This window comes from Acartia tonsa, chromosome 4 (assembly GCF_053477335.1).
Source record: "Acartia tonsa isolate MP-2025a chromosome 4, ASM5347733v1, whole genome shotgun sequence".
NCBI lineage: Eukaryota > Metazoa > Arthropoda > Copepoda > Calanoida > Acartiidae > Acartia > Acartia tonsa.
This window is the reverse complement of record NC_137263.1, coordinates 45,461,918-45,484,582: the sequence shown is the minus strand read 5'-3', so window position 1 is coordinate 45,484,582 and position 22,665 is coordinate 45,461,918. Positions and strand designations below refer to the sequence as shown.

At 32.3% G+C, this 22,665-nt stretch overlaps 2 protein-coding genes across 2 annotated transcripts; one reads left to right on the top strand and one right to left on the bottom strand.

The window, feature by feature from the left end:
• The first annotated feature begins 1,140 nt into the window (after window positions 1–1,140).
• On the top strand, window positions 1,141–3,183 carry eEF1beta (elongation factor 1-beta). Its single transcript, XM_080158485.1, has 4 exons — window positions 1,141–1,634; window positions 1,873–2,014; window positions 2,375–2,704; window positions 3,009–3,183. Exons 1-4 carry the CDS (start codon window positions 1,558–1,560, stop codon window positions 3,120–3,122), a joined length of 663 nt encoding a protein of 220 aa, XP_080014611.1. The 5' UTR covers window positions 1,141–1,557; the 3' UTR covers window positions 3,123–3,183.
• Window positions 3,184–3,512: 329 nt separating this feature from the next.
• Window positions 3,513–10,953, bottom strand: LOC145317407 (uncharacterized). Its single transcript, XM_080158484.1, has 11 exons — window positions 10,933–10,953; window positions 10,309–10,368; window positions 9,606–9,796; window positions 9,313–9,356; window positions 8,909–9,022; window positions 7,982–8,055; window positions 7,449–7,542; window positions 6,550–6,624; window positions 5,659–5,764; window positions 4,974–5,039; window positions 3,513–4,454 (listed from the first exon to the last, which is right to left on the bottom strand). Exons 1-11 carry the CDS (start codon window positions 10,946–10,948, stop codon window positions 4,350–4,352), a joined length of 945 nt encoding a protein of 314 aa, XP_080014610.1. The 5' UTR covers window positions 10,949–10,953; the 3' UTR covers window positions 3,513–4,349.
• Window positions 10,954–22,665: the final 11,712 nt, after the last annotated feature.

Below are 22,665 nucleotides of genomic sequence, written 5' to 3'. Positions count from 1 at the left end.
ATCGCCTCTGGTTACCTCTGACGGGCCAGCTTTTCCCTTTTCTAAATATTCCCCACCAGACAACCATCCAACCTCTTCCTATGGGATACAATTCAATTTGAAGAGAGGAGAACAAAAATTATTGATTTTTCTTCTTTGGTTTTCTACTTGGTACAATTCGGTCTGCTAGAAATTCAAATTTAAACATGAGTTTTCTCTGTATAAATTTTCCTCACAGGTTTAAACTATATAAATAACAAAGAAAAAAAAATTCATTTCAAAAACATAAATTTTATTTACTCTAGTATTTTTAAGAGCAAGGCACAATTATTGTTTGGACACAAATAATAATGCCGAACAAGAATAATCGCCATCAATCTTGGGGAAAATTGTTAAAATTCTTTTGCCCAGGGTACATTGTTGTTGTTTTGAAGCGGCTACACGAAACCTTCCTTTTGCCTCTAAATCAAAAGTGTTTTGTAAAAGATTGTTCTTTAAAATCAAATTTATATGCTTTTATTTTATTCAAAAAACTTACTATCTTGACTAATTGGAATCTAAAACTTTGTTTTATTGTTTTTAAAACTAAAATTTTAAAAAACAGTCTGTTTTGTGACAACTTGAATGAATGCGATTCTGCTTTCTTTAGGGGGACTCAAATTATTTGAAATTAACCATAAAATATCTATTTCTCATTGTAATGTTACAATTGCTTATGTTTGGCTTATTTCTTAAAATCTAAAGAAAAAAGGATAGCTTGCTAGGTTCGACCAACAAGTTTGTTGTTGTTGTCCAGCGTTGCGGAGCCGTTTGATTTTGGTGCGGCTCCGGCTCCGCGAAGCCGTCTGTGATGATGGCGGCTCCGGCTCCGGCTCTGACCTAAAATCAAGAAAAACTCGACATATTTTTTCCCCACGTCTATTTTTGACTTTTGAAGGTTTTAAAAGTTCAATTTTCGATAAAAATGGACTTGAAAAACTTAAAAAGGGCATTTGCACATGACAAAACAGAGTTACCAAATTATAATTTATAATAAATTACTTTATTTATCTAGTCCGGAGCTGGAGCCGTTTTTAAACGAAAATTACGGCTCCAGCAAAATATGGCGGCTCCACGGCTCCGGCTCCGCAACACTGTTGTTGTCCATATTACAATTGTAAGAATTATTTTTGTCTTTAATTTTTTTGTTCTAGTTGGGTATAATTTTATTTAATTTAGTTTAATAAAGCTCTCAGTTAAAAAAAGAACAACATAATAAAACTTATATTTATAAATAAAAAGTTTGTGGCACCCTAATTTACACTTTGACGGAGTAGCCAACATTTTTGCAAATAATTTATTTTATCTTTGTTTTACTAAAAATAAATGAATATATGAACTATATTTTACATACTACAAATAATTATGCCAGTTAAATTAATCTTCTAATAGATTAAAGCGAGGGATTAAAAATAATCAATTTTTAAAAACTCAAAAAATTACTATCTAAACCCTGTTTCCTCACTCTTCCTTTCCTTTCTAAGCTGGAAGCCGGATTACACGTGTCCCTGTGAATCTTATTTATAATTCTTTATAAAAATGTTTGGAGATCTTAAGACCGCTGCTGGCGTCAAGGCCCTTGACCAGTACCTTGCCGAAAATAGCTATATCGAAGGGTAAGTCAGCTTTAATATTTTTTTTTGTCGTTCAAGTTGGCTAAGCTTGAAGCTGCCTTGTTTTCTAGACCATCCAATTCTAGGTTATTATAAGTATAAGTATTAGGGAACAAATTTACATTATTGGGAGGGGGAGATTTATATTAGGAGGGTTGATATACCCTCTTTTTATTTTAAGGAAATTATCCTGATAAAGATAATGCTATGTTTTCCAAAATTCTGTATGATTATGTTCTAGATATGTTCCAAGCCAGGCTGACACCGCTGTTTTCCAGGCCTTGAAGGGTGCCCCAGGCTCCGACACCCCCCACGCTCTCAGATGGTACAACCACATCAAGTCCTTCGGTGAGGGCATGAAACAGTTTGCCAAGGCCTCCAAGGTATGATGATAAACCATTTGAAGACTAGGATGTAATAAATTGATCTTAATTTGACCAGCGAAAAAGTTTATAGAATATTTAAACATCAGCGTCTTAACAATTTTCTCTTGTCATCTTGACTGTAGTATCAATCCTGAGAACGACATGTAGATATATTAGGGATGGGGGGGAGGTGATTTATACTTTACTGCCCCGATTGTTTTTTTTTTCAATAAGCGGCTGGCTTAAATAATACGTCTTTTATATTTGTTTATACTTTACATTGATGTCATTCCCATTTAAATTATAGTTGTTCAAGTGATAAAGTACACCCTTTAAACGCTATTTGACCTACTTTCTATAGTTAATTTTTTTTTATAGAGCGCTGATGCTTACACCGCCGGCAAGGCTGCTGCCGCTGCTGCTGATGACGATGACGAAGACGTTGATCTCTTCGGCTCCGACGAAGATGAGGAGGATGATGAGGAGAAGAAGAGAGTAACCGAGGAGAGACTGGCCGCTTACGCCGCCAAGAAGTCCAAGAAGCCCGCCGTCATCGCCAAGACATCTGTCCTCCTGGACGTGAAGCCCTGGGACGATGAGACCAACATGGACGAGATGTTGGCCAGTGTCAAGTCCGTGGAGATGGACGGTCTGGTATGGGGCGCCAGCAAGCTCGTTCCCATTGGATATGGCATCAAGAAATTGCAGGTTTGAATCTCTTTTGTTTTTGACATATAAAGAACTTGAATTGTCCTTTAAGATCTCAGAACAATTGAAATCCCCATATTGATTAATAGGTTTACATATAGGAAATCCTTTGATGTAGAGTAGCTAAGATTTATGTGCTCTGGTAAATTGTTCTATGCTTCTGGGAATCTGCATAAAAAATTACTTTTATAGCATATTGATCTTTTATAGCATCTTTTATAAAATCTTATTTGTTCAGCGATGGGCTGACAAACGAACAAATCTTATTTAAAGAAAGTAAAGATTTTAATCTTGTTATTTTCAGGTTATGTGCGTTGTTGAGGACCTTAAAGTTTCCGTTGATGAGCTCCAGGAGAAGATCGAAGCTTTCGAGGACTACGTCCAGTCTGTTGACATTGCTGCCATGAACAAAATCTAATAGTGTCGTTTTTAGGCTGATAATATTTTTATACAAAATAAAATGGTTGAATCTATCTTAATTTGCACTGTTTGTTTATTGATTCAGCAGCAAAGCTACTATATAAGTCGTAGATTGGTCCGTTGGTCACTGGTCAGTCTGCAATACTTCAACTGTAGTGTTCTACATCATTAGTATTGATTTCGAGGTACCAAATTCTATTGAATAGTTAAATCTTTGGGCAATTTCATTAAACCTTGCTTAGTTGGTCAACAATAAGCGCTGAAACTTTTGAATCAATAGTTTTCATAACATAAAGGGTTATTTTGTTTATCCTAATTTGGGGTGTAATTAACCTCAATTCATCAGTTATTGTTTTATTCATTGAATACCTAGGAATAAATCAACAAATATTTTAAACAATTTATTATAAAACTTAACAAATAACAATTCGGGAATTGAGAGAAATATGTAAAAAATTATTTTTGAAATTACCTACATTTTAAGTTAAAAACAAACTTGTTTCATCTATAGGTAGACAACTAAGTATTTAAGCAGTTCTAATAAATACATGAAAGATATGCTTAATATACCTTGGCCCTTTTTTTTATTTTAAAACAATTATTTTTAGATTCAATATAAGGGTCCCACTAAAATGATTAATTTTAAACATATTTATCCGTTCCTGAAAACAATAAAGAGATTCTTTAACAATCTAAAGGTATTAAATATTTCAAATTATTAGGTACTCTATAGTATGAAATTAAACATTTTATACGAAAAAAAAGGTATTTTGCTTTCCTCAAGCTTTTATCTTCCAACTCATTTTACTCGAGTTTTCGTTGAGGAAAAATACAATACCTAATTAATCTAATTAGGCAAAAATGTAAACTTGTCATAACTATTATGCCATTATCTTTCCACCTGTCAACAATTATGGAAATTAGGTCTTGCTCTACTAGACTAGCATAGGAAATTGGGTTTACTTGGTTTTACAAAGGATTAAAGGAACGACTCCAAGAACCCTAACTCTAAAAAAGACCAATTTAGGAAATTTTAAATGAGTTTGCTCTTCACCCTAGTGATATTATTAACTAAAAAAAAATATAGAGACAAAGGTTGCCACATCTGATATTATAAACTTTTATAAGACATTATTACACATCCTAAAAAAAGACAATTGACTAACAGAAAAGGTAAAGGCAAAATGGGTTGACAAAGGTTGCCATATATAATATTATAAACCTATTAATAAGACATAACATTAGAAGTAAGTTCAAGTCTTCTATTGGCAAGATTATTGTATTTATCAATCATGGTGGTCACGGTTCGAGCCTCCTCCACACTTCCACTCTAAAAAAGAAACAAAATTAACAATGACAAAATTTTTGCATTTAGGAGACACTAAATTGATTGGGGATCACTTTTAGGGCCAAATGTTCTATAGACAACACACCCTTTGATTGCATGAACTTTGTCTGAAAGTCATTCTCATAACTGCATGTTTTGGGCCTTTGGCACAAGCAGCCGAATGACGAAGCGACTTTTTTTAGCAGCTGTAATACAACAGCTTAGAGTAGTTGAAGTAACTACAACATATAACTTCATGTATTTGGGTAAGCTAAGCAGATTGGATGAATCAACCGCCCGCTGCCAATCTGACCCTCAGACTCCGTCATCAAATTTTAATTCAATCGAAGCAGCAAACCTTAGACGCTTACATTACAATAAGCCTCAGCAGCAACTGTAGACGCGGCTGCTGAGTCCTGCTTTCTATATTTATTCACGAACCTTTATGATTATGCTTGACGTTCGGTCAGTATGACAAACCTTAATTATAGAGAAGCTGTTTTACAAAAAATAACTTGACACCTTAGAAGTTATACAATGCAGGGCCAACTTCATCTTGCGTGTAAACTCACCAACATAATATTTTCTAATAATTTTAAAATCCATTTTATCTCTTTTTTTAGGAAAGCAACTCAATATTAACTTTTTTGTGTCAGTCCGTCTATGGGGGTTAATAATAAAAAGCGAAGTCTACATATACACATAAGGATACGCAGGGATGAAGGGGACATTAGGCTGTTTATTATACTACTCTCCAAAGTTTTATAATAATGTTGTGTTTTCTTATTCGTTAGCTAAACAATTTTGGGGGCTTTTTGAAATTTTGATTGGTTGGATCATTAAGTAAAGTTTCTAAACGCTTCAACCACCAATTGTAACCTACAGAAGAGTTAATTTTGTGTAACATCATTGGGGATGTAATCAATTCATCGGCCATTGTCTTATCCCTTTAAATCCTTGAGTAAGCGTCACTATATTCTCAAAGGCAAATAAACAGTTGTGCAGGACATTCAACCTTTTTCTTACTATTAACCACAACGGCTGACATTGCAGCCGTAATAGTCAATAATAATATTTAATTAAGGACAATTGTTGTTAAAGTGTCGCATCAAAACAATTTGTAAACAGTTTAGAGAGAAAATAACAGTAGACTGTTATAATTTCAATGAACTGATCTACTTATTAATAATGGATTGTAAAATTTCCTGAGTTCCGGACGGTCATCCGCGCTGTGGCCAGCGTAGCCTCCAGATCCCAGGCTAGGCCCGTACACTTGATCAAGGCTGGTTATAAAGTTATACTCGTAAACAAGCCTAAATTAAATAGTATTGATGGATTATGCCTTAGAAATTAATATTAAGGGATCAGACTACTCATATAAACATGATTAAGGCTGGTTATAAAGTATTATTCGTACACCAGTCGATTTGTATGATTATTTAAGGACAAGGCTAAAACACTTAATTTAATGATTAGGCTACGGTGTATACATTTAATCCAAGTTGGTTAATTTATAAAGTTATACTCGTATGCATGTAATATAAAAGTAAATATAATTATTTCAGAATGTTTGTTTAAGGATCAGGCCACGTATATGTCATTTATGGATCAGGCTTTCGTCCTTATACATTACTTAGGCTCGTCTAGTTTGGATAATATTAAAGGTTAAACAAACAACCACTTGTTTGCAAGCCCTTTTTCCTAGAGTTTTAAATTTGTGTGGTAAAAATGTGTATATCTTTTCAAACGTCTTATAAAGCAGTAGTAGTTACTATTTCAATATTTTCTTTAACTTAGAAGTTGAATGGCATTTCAGGAAAAAAACATAAAATAGATCAGGTACCTATTCTATATCACAGATCTTTGGCTACATAAACAAAAAACCTAATACTTTAAAATATTCATGGAAAGAAAACGAAGTAGCGAGTGTCGGCGTATTTTCACAATAACTTTTGTTAGTTTATGCAAGGTTAGGTAAATGATGATTACTCCGGAGGGTTAAGAAATAGGCCCCGTAGGGGCTAGAAATAGGAGAAAAACTACTAAGAAAATACGACGAAACTCGGCACTTAGTTTTCTTTCCATGATTCCAACTTACTTCTCATAATCCTTAACTCCGCATCCAGGATCGACGTCATTCAGTTCCAGGAGATAGGGTCCCCAGTAACCATAACTAAAAAAGGATATAATAACATAAATAGCACAGCTTTGAAATAATATTACATTATGTTCCAGTAACCATAACTAAAACAAGAACAGTTTTATCCATAAGTAGCGCAGCTTTGAACTTATTCAACAATAAGTTCCATCAGAATAGGGTCCCCAGTAACCATAACTAAAAAAGGATAATAATATACATAAATAGCGCAGCTCTGAACTTATTCTACATTTATTTCTAGCAGATAGGAACCCCAGTAACCATAACTAAAACAAGAACAGTTTTATCCATAAGTAGCACAGCTTTCAACTTATTCTACATTTAGTTCTGGCAGATAGGATCCCCAGTAACCATAACAAAACAAGGACGATAATATCCATTATAAAAAAAAAACAATGGTATTTTTCAAGGATGAGGAAGAAGAAGGAGAACTTAATCAATTGGAAGTGGAAGGATAATGAATGGAAAGGGTTGACTAAGTAAGTGAAGGAACGAGAGGAGGTAATAAAAGAGGGAAGAAATAAAAATGTGCCCACCACATTACACCGCATTACAGAAGGCATAGAAAGATAGAAATACAGACACAATCAATTATAGATGAGCTTAACAACTAAAAATTTCATGAAGTGTATGGATTACAGGAAAAATATAGAATATCTGTTGTTATATTCAGTTAATGTTTCATTAATTATGCGGATGAGTATTTTGTGTGTGTAAGTGTTTGGACTTTTGAATGAGGATGATGTCTGAATATGCGATACTCAACTTTGTTTTCGTAACCGACTCTCATTAAATCATAGAGTAGCGTTGATAGAAGATAAATAACAAGGATAACCTACCCCCATGAATTCATAGCTGTTAGATAGATGGCTTCTGCTTGTGTTAAACTTCTGCCCAAAGCTCCGTGGAGGATACCAAAGGAACCAGATACAGCTAGAATATACATAACATTAGTTGATACGTTCTATGACGACTTTAAAGATTTTTATAGTGTCTATAAAAAAATGACGTCACACTGGACTACAACTGGTCAATTAAAATGTGTATTGGCCTACCAATGGTGATTTAGTCTGTGTATTGAACTATCATTGGTCAATATATTGTAAGACGTCATTTATATAGGCACTATAAAGAGCTTCATAATTACTTTTTCAAGGAAAGAGAGAGAACATTGGACTGAAAATTATACAGATCCCTAAAGTTTTATAAGCACGTTCTCTTATTCGTTGACTTTAAAACTTTGGGAATCTATATTTGATCCTAATTTAATGGTAAAAACTAGCAGTGTTCAAAACTTATATGTCTTTAATAGGATTTTTAGATTCTGTAGTTATTTTTGTAGGATACTGAACAACAAAAAAAAGAAGCGTACCTCCTAGTAAACACGCAAGACCAGTAATCAGAACGTCCCTATTTACTGCCAAAGTATTGGTCTCTATGGCTGTCCTGAAAAGCAAAATATATTAGTTCATACAAGTATAATTCACATATCGAATCTAACCCAACCTAAACAACTAAACCAACCACTCAAATTTTTAAAATTTTTTGAAAGAGGTAGACAATACACACCTGGCCTCATTTATGTCTTTAGGGATAGAGGTTAGGAGAGAATTGATACATATTCCAGTAACGATATCCCTCTTACTACCCTGGCTCATGTATGGCTTGAGGAATGGAGGATAGGAGAAAATTAATTTATATTCCAGTAACTTATCCCTCTAATCCTTGAGAACTAACCTGGTCATATTTATATCTTGAGGAGAGAATTAATTTATATTCTACTAACCTATCCCTATCCCCCTGTAAGAAAAAGGGGTGGAGGAGATTAATTAAAATTCCAGTATCCCTCTAATTCGTGAGAACTAACCTGGTCGTATCTATAGCTTAAGTAATGGAGGTTAGGAAAGAACTAAGGGGGGGGGGGGGGAAGTTCTGACACATTTGCGTAAACCTGGTGTATAGGCTTTATCTTTGGACTTTTTTTTATTTTTACCTGTACAGAGACCACCTGGAGGCCTGGAGCTCCGGAACCTGGAGGCCAAAAAATCTTAAATCTGGGGGAAATTCATCATATAAGAATGATTTTATTCCTAATAACCTAACCTCTCAGTCCAAAGATAAAGCCTATACACCAGGTGTACGCAAATGTGTCAGAACTTCCCCCCTCCCTTCATATTCTACTAACCTATCCCTGTAATAAAACTAACCTGACCTTATTTATGGCTTGAGTAATGGAGGTTAGGAGAGAATTAATTCATATTTTATTAACCTATCCCAACAGCCCTGTAATAAAACTAACCTGGCTTCATCGATGGCTTGAGGAATGGTGGTTAGGAGAGTACTAATTTGATAATCTAACTCATCAATATGCTGCTTCACAACGTAACTGGATTCGGAACTTTTGCTGCAGCCGCTAAAAAAAAACTTTGTAAAAAATTTAAATTTAACTTTATTCTTTTTACTATATGTTGATCAGCATCTCTGGGTAGGCATTTAACATTAATATTTTGTTTAAACCTTATGTATAATATATAGGTAATCTACACCTATATTTTTTTAAAAATTACTAATTATCTTTAAAAAATCTAGAGAATTAAAATTTTTATATAATATAATGTTTAAAAATTTGAAATAAAAGTGAAAAACAAGGATGCGTTATTTTAAAGTTTTGTCATATCCTTATAAAAAGGGAAAAATATTTACCTGGATGAATATGTAGTTACTACTGTTGGTGTATATGTTTCTGTCTAAAAGAAAATCTTTTTTTAATGTTTATTTATTAAGGTGCCTTAGAAGTAAAACTATTAAAACTTTCAATAAAATTACTAAGTGATATTACAAATAGCTCTTTCATTATCATTAAACGTCTCTTTAACCAAGATTTTTTCTTAAATTAATAAATCAAAGATAAATAATAAATTAAAGATGCTTTTTCAATGGTTATATCAAAACTATCTTTTTTATATTTTTTGGTATAAAAAAGGCAAAAAATGTACCTTATAACTTGGTGTGCTATAATTGCTTGCAGGAGCTGTGTGATGAGCAACGTTGGGCTGGTGGGTCTCATGGCCTCCCAAGTGGGGTGAGTGTGCTACATGACCTTCTCCATGGGCCTGATGTGTCCCATGGGCTGCAGAGTGATCATGATGGCCCCCGGTTCCATGATCTCCGTGAGCACCATGGTGTCCTGTAAAAAAAGAAATTTAAAAAATTGAGAATACTGTTGAAAATTGAAGGTTTGTGAAAACTTTAACATTTTATATATGAGTGAGGTATCAGATAGCCCCGGTTTTAGATACCCAGTAATAGGGGATTTAAAATTTCACACCTCGTAGTGGTAACTCCCCAAAAATAATTATAAACCTTCCGTGTAACAATGAGAAGCTACATTGCAACGGAGAAGCATATCGGGTCAGCAGTTGACAATATCCTTCGGCACAGACACAAAGACAGACATCCTGTTAATTTTGTATAAGGACAAGTAACATAGTTTAAGGGGACAATGGCCATGTCTGATATTTACGTCGTTATCTTTCAAATTTTTATAACTAACGTTGTCTTACTTCTTAGTAGTTTTTAAATTGAAGTTTTAAAACTAGCAGTGTCCGAACTTTTAGAATAGTATTTTTGTATATCAGTTTATCATCCATTGTCTTATTTCTTACAATCCCTAATAAATAAGGTTCAACATTAAGCTACCTGATCCATCTGCTACCACAAGGTACATACAGGTAGACAGTAACAATAATTCTGATAAACCTATAAAGAACATATGTATTAGAAATATAAGATGAATAGATATTTATTCAAATTCTGTAACAGTCAGAACAGTCAGAAACTAAAAGTTAACAAGGACATTTATGTTCATTAGTAGCGCATAAGGAGAATTGAGGGGGGTTAAGTGAACAAAAATGAAGGAGAAAGAGAGAAATAGGAAGAGGGGAGGTAATGGAAACTGAAAGGAAAGAAAAAGAAAGAAAAGCTAACGTCATATGTTGGTTAATTTAAGGAAATCTACAGACAAAAAAATAATGAATATGGAAGAAAACAAGAACATAAATCAAGAAAATGTTTAAAATATCATTAAATTTTAAACATACAAAATATATATAGGGGAATCTACCAATGAAACTAAGTCATCCATCTTGAATAATTAAATAGAAAATTCTTTAAAATTTAATCTGTCATACAGACGGATGCTCGGACCGATCCGATTAGCTGCGAATGTAGTAAAAATATAGCCTAAAAGTAATACAAAACCAATAGTAAGATATCTTAGAAACATCTGTCTAAACACTTTTTCAAAATATATTTGTTATTTACCTCGAGGTCGAATCATTTTAATAATCTGAAAATAGAAAACAAAGTTTAGAATTAACTCTAAGCGATAATTAGTCTTAGAGACTAAGCCCAATTTGTACCACTTTTAATTCCTGTGACGTCATAAAAATGAGGGAGATGAGAGGAGAAGAGGGAAAGAAAACCCCTAAAAGAACATGGAGAATTTCGCATTTTTATGACATCACAGGAATTAAAAATGGTGCAAAAGGACACAACCCAATCTGTCCCGATTTTGTATCACTTTTGAAAAGTGCGATTCCTGTGACGTCATATAAAAAGGGAAGGGGGGAAGAAAATCTCTTCCCTTTTCTCCCATCTCTTTTGAAGAGATTTTCTTCCCCCCTTCCCTTTTTCTTTCCCGAAACGTATATGACGTAACTGGAATCGCACTTTTCAAAAGTGATACAAAATCGGGACAGATTGGGTTGTGTCGTGCAAAAGTGGTACAGATTGGGTTTCGTTGTCTTAAAGCTAAAAAACAAAGCTATTTTAGGATTAGTGGATGATACATGTATATTTTATTGCAGTAATATTTGTATACTTGATGTTATGTAAAATTTTAGCCCTGTAATACAAGGAGGAAGGTTACATTGGACTGTTTATTATACTAGTCCCCAAAGTTTTATAATAATGTTTTCTTATTCGTTAGCTTGACAACTTTGGGGATTTTTATTTATTGATTGGTTCAATAAGTTGACTATCCAATCATTTCAATAAATGTAATCTACATAAGGGGTAATTTAGTGTGTCATCATTTGGAATACACATAAATTTATTGGCAATTGTCTTATCCCTTTAGATCCATGGAGAACGGAACTGGAAATTAGGGAAGAAAAAATTATCAGAAATACAAATATGAAAATTACAATAATGATTAGGTATTTCTTATTCTATATTTTGTACAGGCAAGTCACGACAGAATAGGGAATCAAAGCTTTTTTTAAAGCGAAGTTTTCTTCAATTACTTATGTTTTTTGAAATGATGATTCCTAAGTTTATTCGGTACAAATGTAATTAGTGAAACATCTTTGTAATAAAGTCAAGTAAGTACTCGATATTAAATATTTGCTTAAAATAATTGCTCGGATTTGGAAATAATATTATAGCATGTGCCTTGGTATTGGATTTGTTGAGCTTCGCTTGTATGAATGTTTTTATTCTTGTTATAACTAATGTTATATAGCTAATGTATGTTGTCAAAATCACTATTACATGAAACAACAAAATTCAAGCCAATTTAATTGAAATCACCATGTACATATATGTTTGCTTAATGAGTATCAATTTTCAACTGACCATGGTCCGACGTAGACCTCTGAGTTTAATCTATATAGCCCATCTTAACAAATATATGTTTATACAATGTTGTAATTTTTTAAAATCAGGTAGCATACAACAATAGTTATTAATCGCATTGTATTATGAACAGCTTTCCGCGGATATAAAAATGTACAATTATAAGATTAAAACCAATATTTTAGCCTCGAAGGCACAGGCTACACAGAAAACTGAATATACATAATTTTTCAATATCGCTGAAAACCGGTTCTACACTTGATTACACAATATTAAAGAGATACGATGTCTCTCTCCTTGTTACCTAAACTCTCTTAAACGGTTGCCAACAATTTGCTTTTTTTCATTATATATATTTCTATCTGATCTCGCTAATGTTTCTGGGCCATGACATTCCGACTACGTTTATTTTTTTTATGTGTCTGACAAAGCAGCACTAGGAACCGTCTTTACTTAATTGGTTAAGACAACTTATCGACAATTTTCCTATCATTCAATATTACTGCCACAAACACATTAACATTATACACTAACGTCGCAAGTTATAAACATAGAAGGAACACTCTACAAACGCAAACCTGATTTTAAGTCAATGTATTCAATGGCTTTAACTTTTAATTTCAATGGGATTTAGGCCATGTTTAAGGATATATATAATACTAGCGGCTACGCCCCTAGAGGCCTCTAGGGGCATTTGAGGAGGAGAGAGTCGAATTTAATAATTCAATTTCTTATTTTAGATTTTAAAAGAAAAAGTAAAAAAAAATTTTACGTTTGACGTTTGCTTTTCGTTGAACTCTCTTTCTAAAATTGAGAAATTAAAAAAAAATTTAATTTCTCTAGGAAGGGTGGTGGTACCCTCCCCCAAAATAGTTATAAACCTTCCCGGGACATATGAGAATCTACCCTGTTATGGAGAACCCGATCGGTTCAGCGGTTAGCGAGATCCTTCGCTACAAACAAACAGACAAACAAACAGACAGACAGACAGACATCGTTCTACTTTGTATTATAGATTATTATGTATAATTAGGTTTGAGAAATAAGGTATATGATATGTATAAGAAATTTCTAAAATATCACGAAAGTAAAGGGTATGTGAGGGGTAAAGCTATGGAAAATAAATTGGTTTCCAGTATGGCTTCAAAACCGATCAATATCAGCCATTCTGAAAAATCATGTGTAGCATCGTATAATAGACAATTTTCCACGAATAATAAAAAATCATAAGATTAATACCGTTTTTGTTAGATCGGGCCTTTGACCCCTCGTGCTAACATAACTGGTTTTAATCTTATAATTTTTCATTTTAATATCCGCGGAAAGCTGTTTATATTAACCCTAACTATTACACCCCTAACATTGATAAACAAAATTATCCCCTAAATGGATTAAATTATTAGTGGAAAAGTATGAAAAATTATAAATATCTTTTTCAACTAGAGACAAAATAATTGAAATTTATCTTTAAGCTTAGAATAGTGTAATTTTTTAAAAGTGAAGCTTTTTTTATAATTATCAAAAGCGAAGCTTTTCTATAATTAGGATCGGTCCGTACGTCCGTCCGTCCGTACGTCCGTCACACACGGATAGCTTTCTTCGTTAATTTAGGCACGTTAGAATTGACCTATCGATTTAAAATTTGCATGGTGATCCCTATAGTAGTTAGATACAATTTAGAAAGCGTAGCAACTCTATAATCGTTACCAGAATGTCCGTACGTCCATTTTTAACATGTTGATTTTTTCACTTTTTTAACAACAAATTTTTATATGATCTAATTTTCCGATTTATATGATTTTTGGTATACTGATTTCAAGGACAACAAAGTACAATATTAAAGGCGAAGCAACTCTATAATCAAATCCTAAAAATGTAAGTATGTCCTTAAACATTATCCTGCATCAAGCAATTTTTCAACAAATTTACTCATAATTTTGCTTCGACTCTTATACATTTATATTCTGATTATTCAGTTCTGACACTATACAAGTGTTAATGCCCTTTTGTCCTATCGTTTCAGAGCTTCGCTTTTATGGATGTTGTCATCCTTGTTAATATTAAAATAGGTTAAAAAACAGCAACTTAAAAATATTATGGTTTGCAATTAAATGTTTTTGTACTATCTAAAAAAAAGTTACTTAAGATTTTAATGCATGTTTTAAGTAATGTAGCCATTCAAAAATTCACTTTATCCTCATGTTTGTGTGTTTGTCTCTCTGTAGCTCAAGATATCCCTATCCGGTTGACCGATAGGGTTCTCCCTTATAGTGAAGCTTCTTTTAGGGCCATGGAAGGTTTATAACTATTTTGAGGGTGGGAAATCGCCTCTGAAAAAATCCCCCACTGTTTTTTTACTTTTTCTTTAAAAACTAAAATTGAAAATGAAGTTGGGGATGCCGTAGGCGCCTCAAAATTTCACAATTTTAAATTTTTTTACTCCTCCCAAATAAAAAAGCTTGGACGTCCTTGAGGGTCGTAGTCGCTATTTCTATGTAATAAATCAACTAAATAATGTTCATTTAATCTTTTTCACTTCTTTAACAATATCTTAAATTTTTACAGTGAAGATACTTTGTTTTATTCAATGCAATACCCTTTAAAAGTATTAACTAAAGTAACACTCAAAAGACATCTAACTCTTCAATTACTGTTCAAGAAAATTGTAAAATTTTGAACAAAATTGTTCTTGATTGTATAAAATTTGTTCTCTTTTTTTGTCTGTTATCTTTTTAATCGCATTCACTCTCATTTTCATTTCTCTCTCAATCTCTCTCTTTCTTTCTTTCTATCTCTATATATATACAAACACTCGTTTTTCCACTTTTATCTACCTACTTTGATTTTCTCTTTAGGTTTTTTTGTGTTTTAACTTTTTATCGCATTTTCTCCCACTCAATATTTCTATCTTCTTCTATCTGCCTATATCTCTCTCTCTCTCACTCTCTCTATCTCTCTCTCTCTCTCTCTCTCTCTCTCTCTCTCTCTCTCTCTCTCTCTCTATCTCTTTCTATCTATCTATCTATCTATCTCCATCTTTCTATCACTCTTTGCATGTCTATCTATCTCTTTCCCTTTCTTTTCTTCTCTTTCACTCTCTTTCTATCTATTTTTTCTCTTTTCTCTCTCTCTCTCTCTCTCTCTCTGTCTCTCATTCGCTCTCTCTCTCTCTCTCTCTCTCTCTCTCTCTCTCTCTCTCTCTCTCTCTCTCTCTCTCTCTCTCTCTATCTCTATCTATCTATCTATCTATCTATCTATCTATCTCCATCTTTCTATCACTCTTTGCATGTCTATCTATCTCTTTCCCTTTCTTTTCTTCTCTTTCACTCTCTTTCTATCTATTTTTTTCTCTTTTCTCTCTCTCTCTCTATCTTTCTTTCTTTCTCTTACTCTCTTTTTTACTCCTTCTTCTTATCATTCTTTCTCTTTCACGTACATATGTCTTTTTGTCCTCTCGTTAAATAGTTGCACTAAAAAAGGACATAAGAGGGTTTTTATTAAATACAACTCATTTTTAGAATTTAGCTAACAATAACAAAATTGAATATAGGGCAATGAAATTTAAATTGTTTTTAGCCCAAATTATCTATATTATAAAGTGTAGTAGAATAATCAAACCGTCATATTTTCTAGTTACCGACAGACAGACACATAAATTAACAAGTTTCATAATTGACTTGCTACTATAATCTACTATTTATACTATTTCGTAGAATATAATAAAAATAGCTAATCTACTGCAAAACAGTAATAAAGGTATCGGTAGAAAGACTGTACTTTGCTTCTTGTATAAGTTTCATAAAAATTGGAATCCTAGGAATTTTAAGAGATGCAAGAAGATGGACGATGAATTAATTTACCCTTAATTCAAATTAAAACTACATCTTATATAGATTAAAATCATTGAAGGAAAGTTTGGTCAATATTAGTCTGTATAACCCAATTAAAGATTTTAAGGTGGTTTCCAAATATTTAAGCCAACAAATGAATGAGAAAACGAAGTTGTAAAACTTCAGAGACCAGTATTATTTACATTCCAATGTCCCTTCCCTCCCTGGGAATGTGAGGTAATAGACGATGAATTTAAATTTGAATAACCCTCATTCTTTTTTAAATCACGCCTCCTGAAGATTAAACTATTCGTAGGTAATTTTGTACAATGTTATTTTGAACAACCCAATCCAAATTCATTTATGCTCTCCAAAAGTTTTAATCTAAGGAATGGCGGCATGAGTTATTGGTAAACCTAACTAAAAGTAATATTTAAAATGACTTTGGATTCTGCTTTTTTCTTATCCCTTAATACTTGAATTAAAGTCGAGTATAGCCAAAGCAAGGAATTTAGAAATCTTAACTAGTTGACCTTACTATATCACTGTGGTTCCTACTATCCTTGTTTTCATAGAATAACATTACAATTACATCATAAGGGAGACCTCAAATCTGCTGTGATTATTATAAACTTTGAGACCCACTGTATGGGTTGGTGTGGCACAGGATTAAAACTCGTAACCACCTGGTTCATTAGATCATACAAATTACGACCAATATCAAAATAAATGACAAAATAAATATAATTACAATAGTTAGACAAGAAGCTATAATACGTAGACAAAAAAAAGAAATTTACATTTTAATAAGATGAATGATTCATTCACAATTTTCTAAATTTTGCAGTAAATCAAGTAATATGTCTTACTAATTAGAAATCAAAATTGAAATCATAATTCTTAAAAGCCTACATAGAACAGTTGAATTAGAAATTTTTTTTTAGGGGAGATGGTAATTTTTCTAGGGGGGATAACTATTGGCAGAGTGGTGGTACCCTCCCCCCCAAAAATATATATATATCTTCCATGGACCTGTGAGAAGCTTCAATCTTTAGGAGAACAATATCGGTTTAGAAGTTATCGAGATCATTTGGTATACACAGACAGACAGACACACATCCTGTTACTTTAAAATAAAGATAAAGATACCAAAATACTAATGACTTCGCCCTAACATATTAAAACCTTATGTTAAAACTAATATAAATATTAAATATGTTCTAAAAAACACATATTAGAAAATTTGGGCTATAAAAGTATGTATGTTCACTAAAACCTTATAAACAGCGGGGCCAATCATAAAAAAATGTTAGGTATGTTTTAGATTTGATGGAGAAGAGGGGGTATTGGACTGTAAATTATAAACAGGCACCCAAAGGTTTTTTAAACACATTCTCTCATTCTTTAACATAAAAACTTTGGGATTTAAAACAAAAATATCGCTTGAGTTACATAAACTAGCAAATTTAAAACCAATAATTTTAATGTACAAAAGAGTAATTTTGTTTACAATATTTACTATTGTGTACTTTAACTTATCATCCATTGTCCTATCCCTTATGACTCCTGTTTAAAAGAAAACAAGGATGTCAACATCCATAGGTAGCGAAGCTCAAAAATTATGTACGGATATCTGGAAAAAATGAACTATAGAGTAGTTTCATAAACAAACATTAAACTAAAAAATCATGAAATCTTGTAAGATTTATAATGTGAAAATCTAGGAATCGATCTAGCACCTCAACCAATAAGCAATGAAACTAATGAAACTTCATGGGGATATGTAAATTATTATTTAATTTAATCCCTAAAAATATCAGCCGTCTACCTCGAATAGGAGTAAAGGAGTAAAAAATCATGAAAACTTAAACATTTAGGAAACGAACTAGCACCCCAACTAATAAGCAAGTCTCAATAAAACTTGATAAAAGTATGCAGAATATGAAAATATTCAATCCCTGAAAATTTCAGCCGTCTATCTTGAATAAGAGTTGAGAAATCATGAAAACTTTAAAATGTAGATATCGATCTAGTACCCACACCAATTGACGAATTTTAATGAAACTTGGTGAAAATATGAAGAATGTTAACATAAATAATCCCGTTTCCCTCTTTCTGTCTCTGACGGACAGACGGACGGACATTTCGAATTATAGAGTAGCTTCGCTACTAAAAAAAAACCATCAGAAAATAATAGATAAAAATTTTAACATTAAAATAAATACGGAGTAACAAAACATTTTTAAAGCACTATAATCCTAGTAACAAAGCACCACTTTACTTTTAATCTGATGTTTAGTAAGGAACAGGCTAGGAATAGCATTAAACTGCAACTGAAATATTTTTACATCCTGTTCTTTTTCAGGGATGTAAGTTTGTGGCATCTTAAAAAAAGGCTTATTTTACCCCCTAATGTCTGTATAATTCTACCATTACACTATGGTAAATTTACGTCGGAGGGTATGGTAGGGGTGTAATAAACCAACTTTTGGGTAATTTTGTTATAATAGGCAAGGGCTTCCATAATATCACACATGAACCACAAACAGGCATCTTGAAGAACAAAACGTTAAAATGCTTATTTTAAGTTGAGTAAGGTTGGAAGGGCCCGCAGAAATAGCGATAGAATTATAGTCAAATTATGGCTTAGAAAATATTTTTCTTAAGAACCCATTTTCCTTACATCCCTGGTGTCATAAATGCAATTCTAAAATGGGCAGGCATACAACCATAGACTTTACTATTCAGTTATCTTTGTTTTACTTTGAGGGAGAGAATAATGGAGCTTAAACTAATTCATTATTGTAAGCAATCAAAGCCAGAAATTAAAATATTACCAAGTTGTTCTGTAGCGCAACTAGTTTATGGAGTTAATTCTTTATGTAAGTTTTAATAAGAATTAATTCTACATGCGTTGTTTAGTTCCATAATTCTTTCTCATTTTTTGGTGTAATACGATAAAATGCAATATTTGATTCGATATATGTCAATTCAGATAAACAAGCTGTCTTTTTAACATCATATCGACAATCTTTTGATTTTATGTCAGCATAATACTTCCATGATTAATAGGGTATTACGTATTAGTGAAGTCATTCTATATTCACCTTCTCTTGCGAAACTTGCATTACCATACTCAGTAATAAATGGGAAAGGTAAATAAATGAAAGTTATATGTATCAAATGTACTAAAAACAAGGATTACAACATCCATAACACTGTTACAGTGTCATAACTGAAAAAGCATAATATAAATGTAAAACTCTGAACAAAATTGTAAGTAAATTTGTTTCTTAAATACAGGATATTCTTTAAGGACATACTTACATTTTTAGGACTTGAATATAGAGGGGCTTCGCTTACCTTGATGTAAGAGGAATCAGTTTTCCAAAAATCAGATAAAAAGGACTTTCTGGTAACGCAAATAACATTTTACCTTGATATAATCGGAATCAGTATTTCAAAAGTCTGGTAACTATTGTAAAGTTCCTACACTTTCAAAATCGAACCTAAATGTTACAGGAATCATCAAGCAAAGTTTTAAATCGACAGGACCATGATTAAATGTATAAAATCGTCGCTTTTATAAAATTCATGCTTATTATATGTAATCTAGCGATGCGTCTAAGAGATCTAGGAGAGGAAGGGGCAGAAAAGCCTAAAACCTCCCCTGGAAGCTTCTCTAAAATGAAGTACTTTGACTAAACTTTAAACTTTTCCTAGTTTTTTTTTATAACAATTTAATTATCCCTTTTTCTAGATGATAAATATTTCACCCTAAAACTAGCCATGCAAAAATATTTGGGCGAAATTCATAGAATCAAATAGAATGTAAATGACGGGAAAAAATAATAAAAAAATTTAACATTTTTTTTCGGGGAGGGGGGGTAATTTTTTAAGGAACGATTTATCTTGGGAGAGTGGTGGTACCCTCCCCAAAAAGAGCTATAAACCTTCCCAGGACCCATTTCGGTTCAGCGGTTAGCGAGATCCTTCAGTAAAGACAGACAAACAGATATACATCCTGTTACTTTATTTTAATTAGGATTGGCAATCCGTATCCGAATCCGGAATCCGGGATTCGCCCAATTTTTGGCTAAATTTAGAATCCGAATCCGCGAATCCGGAATCCGTTTTTTAATATATAGCGGATTCGGATTCTTAATTGGTATGCTAAAATTAGCGTCTAGAGTTTTTCTTTCAACTCCCCCCTTTTGAAGGCAAAGATTATCATCATTATATAAATAAATATCTTTTAAAATCTGGTTCGATTATCGGAAGTGAATTATAGAGACCACCAAGAACATTAATTTTTAGGACATAAGTAGCACTTAAATTCTTTAATTTTTAATAAAAGTCTTTTAAAATATTGCTAGAATCCCGAATCCGCAAAAAATAAGAATCCAGAATCCACGGGAATCCGAATCCGGTTAAAAAATTTGACGGATTGCCATCCCTAATTTTAAGGATAAATCATGGAAAACTTTAATTTTCCCATTAATATTAGAGTTAAGCATTGCAAAATTAACAACCCTACCATTCATCTATCTTTATCTATGAACTTATTCATTGGTCTTCATATGAAATATTTGAAAGTTGATGTAAATTAAGCTAGAACTTATATTTGAAGATAAAAGTGTAATATAATTCATCTTAATTCTTGCAAACATATTACATTTGATGAATTAATTATTATATCATGAAGAACACAGTAATAGTGTCTGACTGATTATGACGTAACAAAAAAAAATAGCCAATGAGAGGCCACTATAAATTTTACTATTGTTCAATAACGAATTCAATTATGAATTAATAATTATATTAATTCATATATTCGCTATTTCTATAATTCAAAAATTTGTGTTTTATCATAATTACAAAATTTAAAGCGCGCCTGCAAAATATTTACTATGTAGGTCAATTAGTCAACCCCTTCCCACCCCCATCCCTCTTAAACTTTAGAAATCGTGTGTGCGGGGATAAAAAAAACTATAATACAACTTGTAGACGTTTTTTTTTTGCATACATTTATTTTTGGTCTTCTCTTTTAATCACCTTGTCTATTACCTATTAGTGATTTTTTGCTTCGCTACTGATTTTTTTCCATCCTTGTTATTTGTTTATATATAAAAGTTTTTGAATTGTCTTAAACAATAGGGTTAATGTTATTAAAAATACTTCCTGCTTAATTTGGATAGTTTTACTACTTTAAAACGCAAAGACGAAGGGCGAATCAAAACAACAACTATACGGTTTCTTACGAGAAAGTCATTAAATATTTACTTCCTGGGATAACCAGCCGCATCTGCATTAAGTCGTGCGGCTAATAAGCTAGCAAGGTTGCTGAAACCGGCAGGTCGGATTTAAGAAAGTTGTAAGAATAAGCAAACCTGAGCCGCAGTCTGAGAATTTAAATTAGACTTTTCGTGTAATAGTTCGTCTATTTAGAATGTTAGAATTGTCGCATCGATTTCAAACTTTGTACGATGATTCCTATAACAGTACAATTTAGAAAGCATAGCAACTCTATTATCGTTACCAAAATGTACGTAAGTCTATTTTAAAAATAATTGGTTGATTTTTAACCTTTTTGATGACAATTTTCTATGTGATATAATTATCCTTTCCATCTCATTTTTGGATACTGATTTCTAATACAACAAGGTACAATGTTATAAGCGAAGCATCTCCATAATCAAGTCCTAACATTGTAAGTATATCCATAAACAGTATCCTGTATTAAACAAGAACCAATGTAAGTTTGTCCTTCCATTTCAGAACTTCACTTTTATGGATGTTGTCATCCTTGTTCATACTCATTTTAGTTGATAAGTTGCTTTTTCCTTGAATTGAGGTCAATTTTTTCTTTCTTTTAATTATTCATCAACTTTGCTAGTTTTAAAAGTAAACTCTATTTCTTTTGCTTCTACAATGTTTTGAGACGCATAGCCACCCTATAACTAGTGTGGGTGTCTGTCTGTTTTGCAACAAGTTAAGTCTAGGAAAGTCAATTTATTTGTGCTATTTATAACTTTTTATTTATCCAGTTTCATTCTTATAAAATTATTTTTTTTAAATAGATATAAACATTATTATATTAGAAGCTTTGTTTCAATTGGGATTTTTATTTACAGCAGAGATTGACCTAACCCACTCTTTGCCAACAAAAGACTTCCCAGAAAAAATTCAGTCATTTGCGAGATCTTACTGGAATGGCATATATTATAATAAAACTAACTACTTAAGTGTAAAGAATTTAAGGTTAGGCTAGAAATGTTCACTCAATGTAGTGTTGTAATTATTTCATCATGCATATTTAAACAAACACTATGACCACGTAGCTTAGAATACAAATAAAAATTGAAACAAAACAACAAATTATTTATATTAAGCAAAAAAGAATATTGATTCTTTTTTTATTGTATTATATTCTGGGTCTATAAATTGAAATACGTTCTGAATAATGCTTGTGCTATAAATGAAAATTGAATTGGTTTGGATTTATTTTGTGACTGAATAGCTTGATAACGTTGATGTAGATTGTCTACAACGTGGTTGACGGCTGATTGATTCCCAACTTTACTTAATC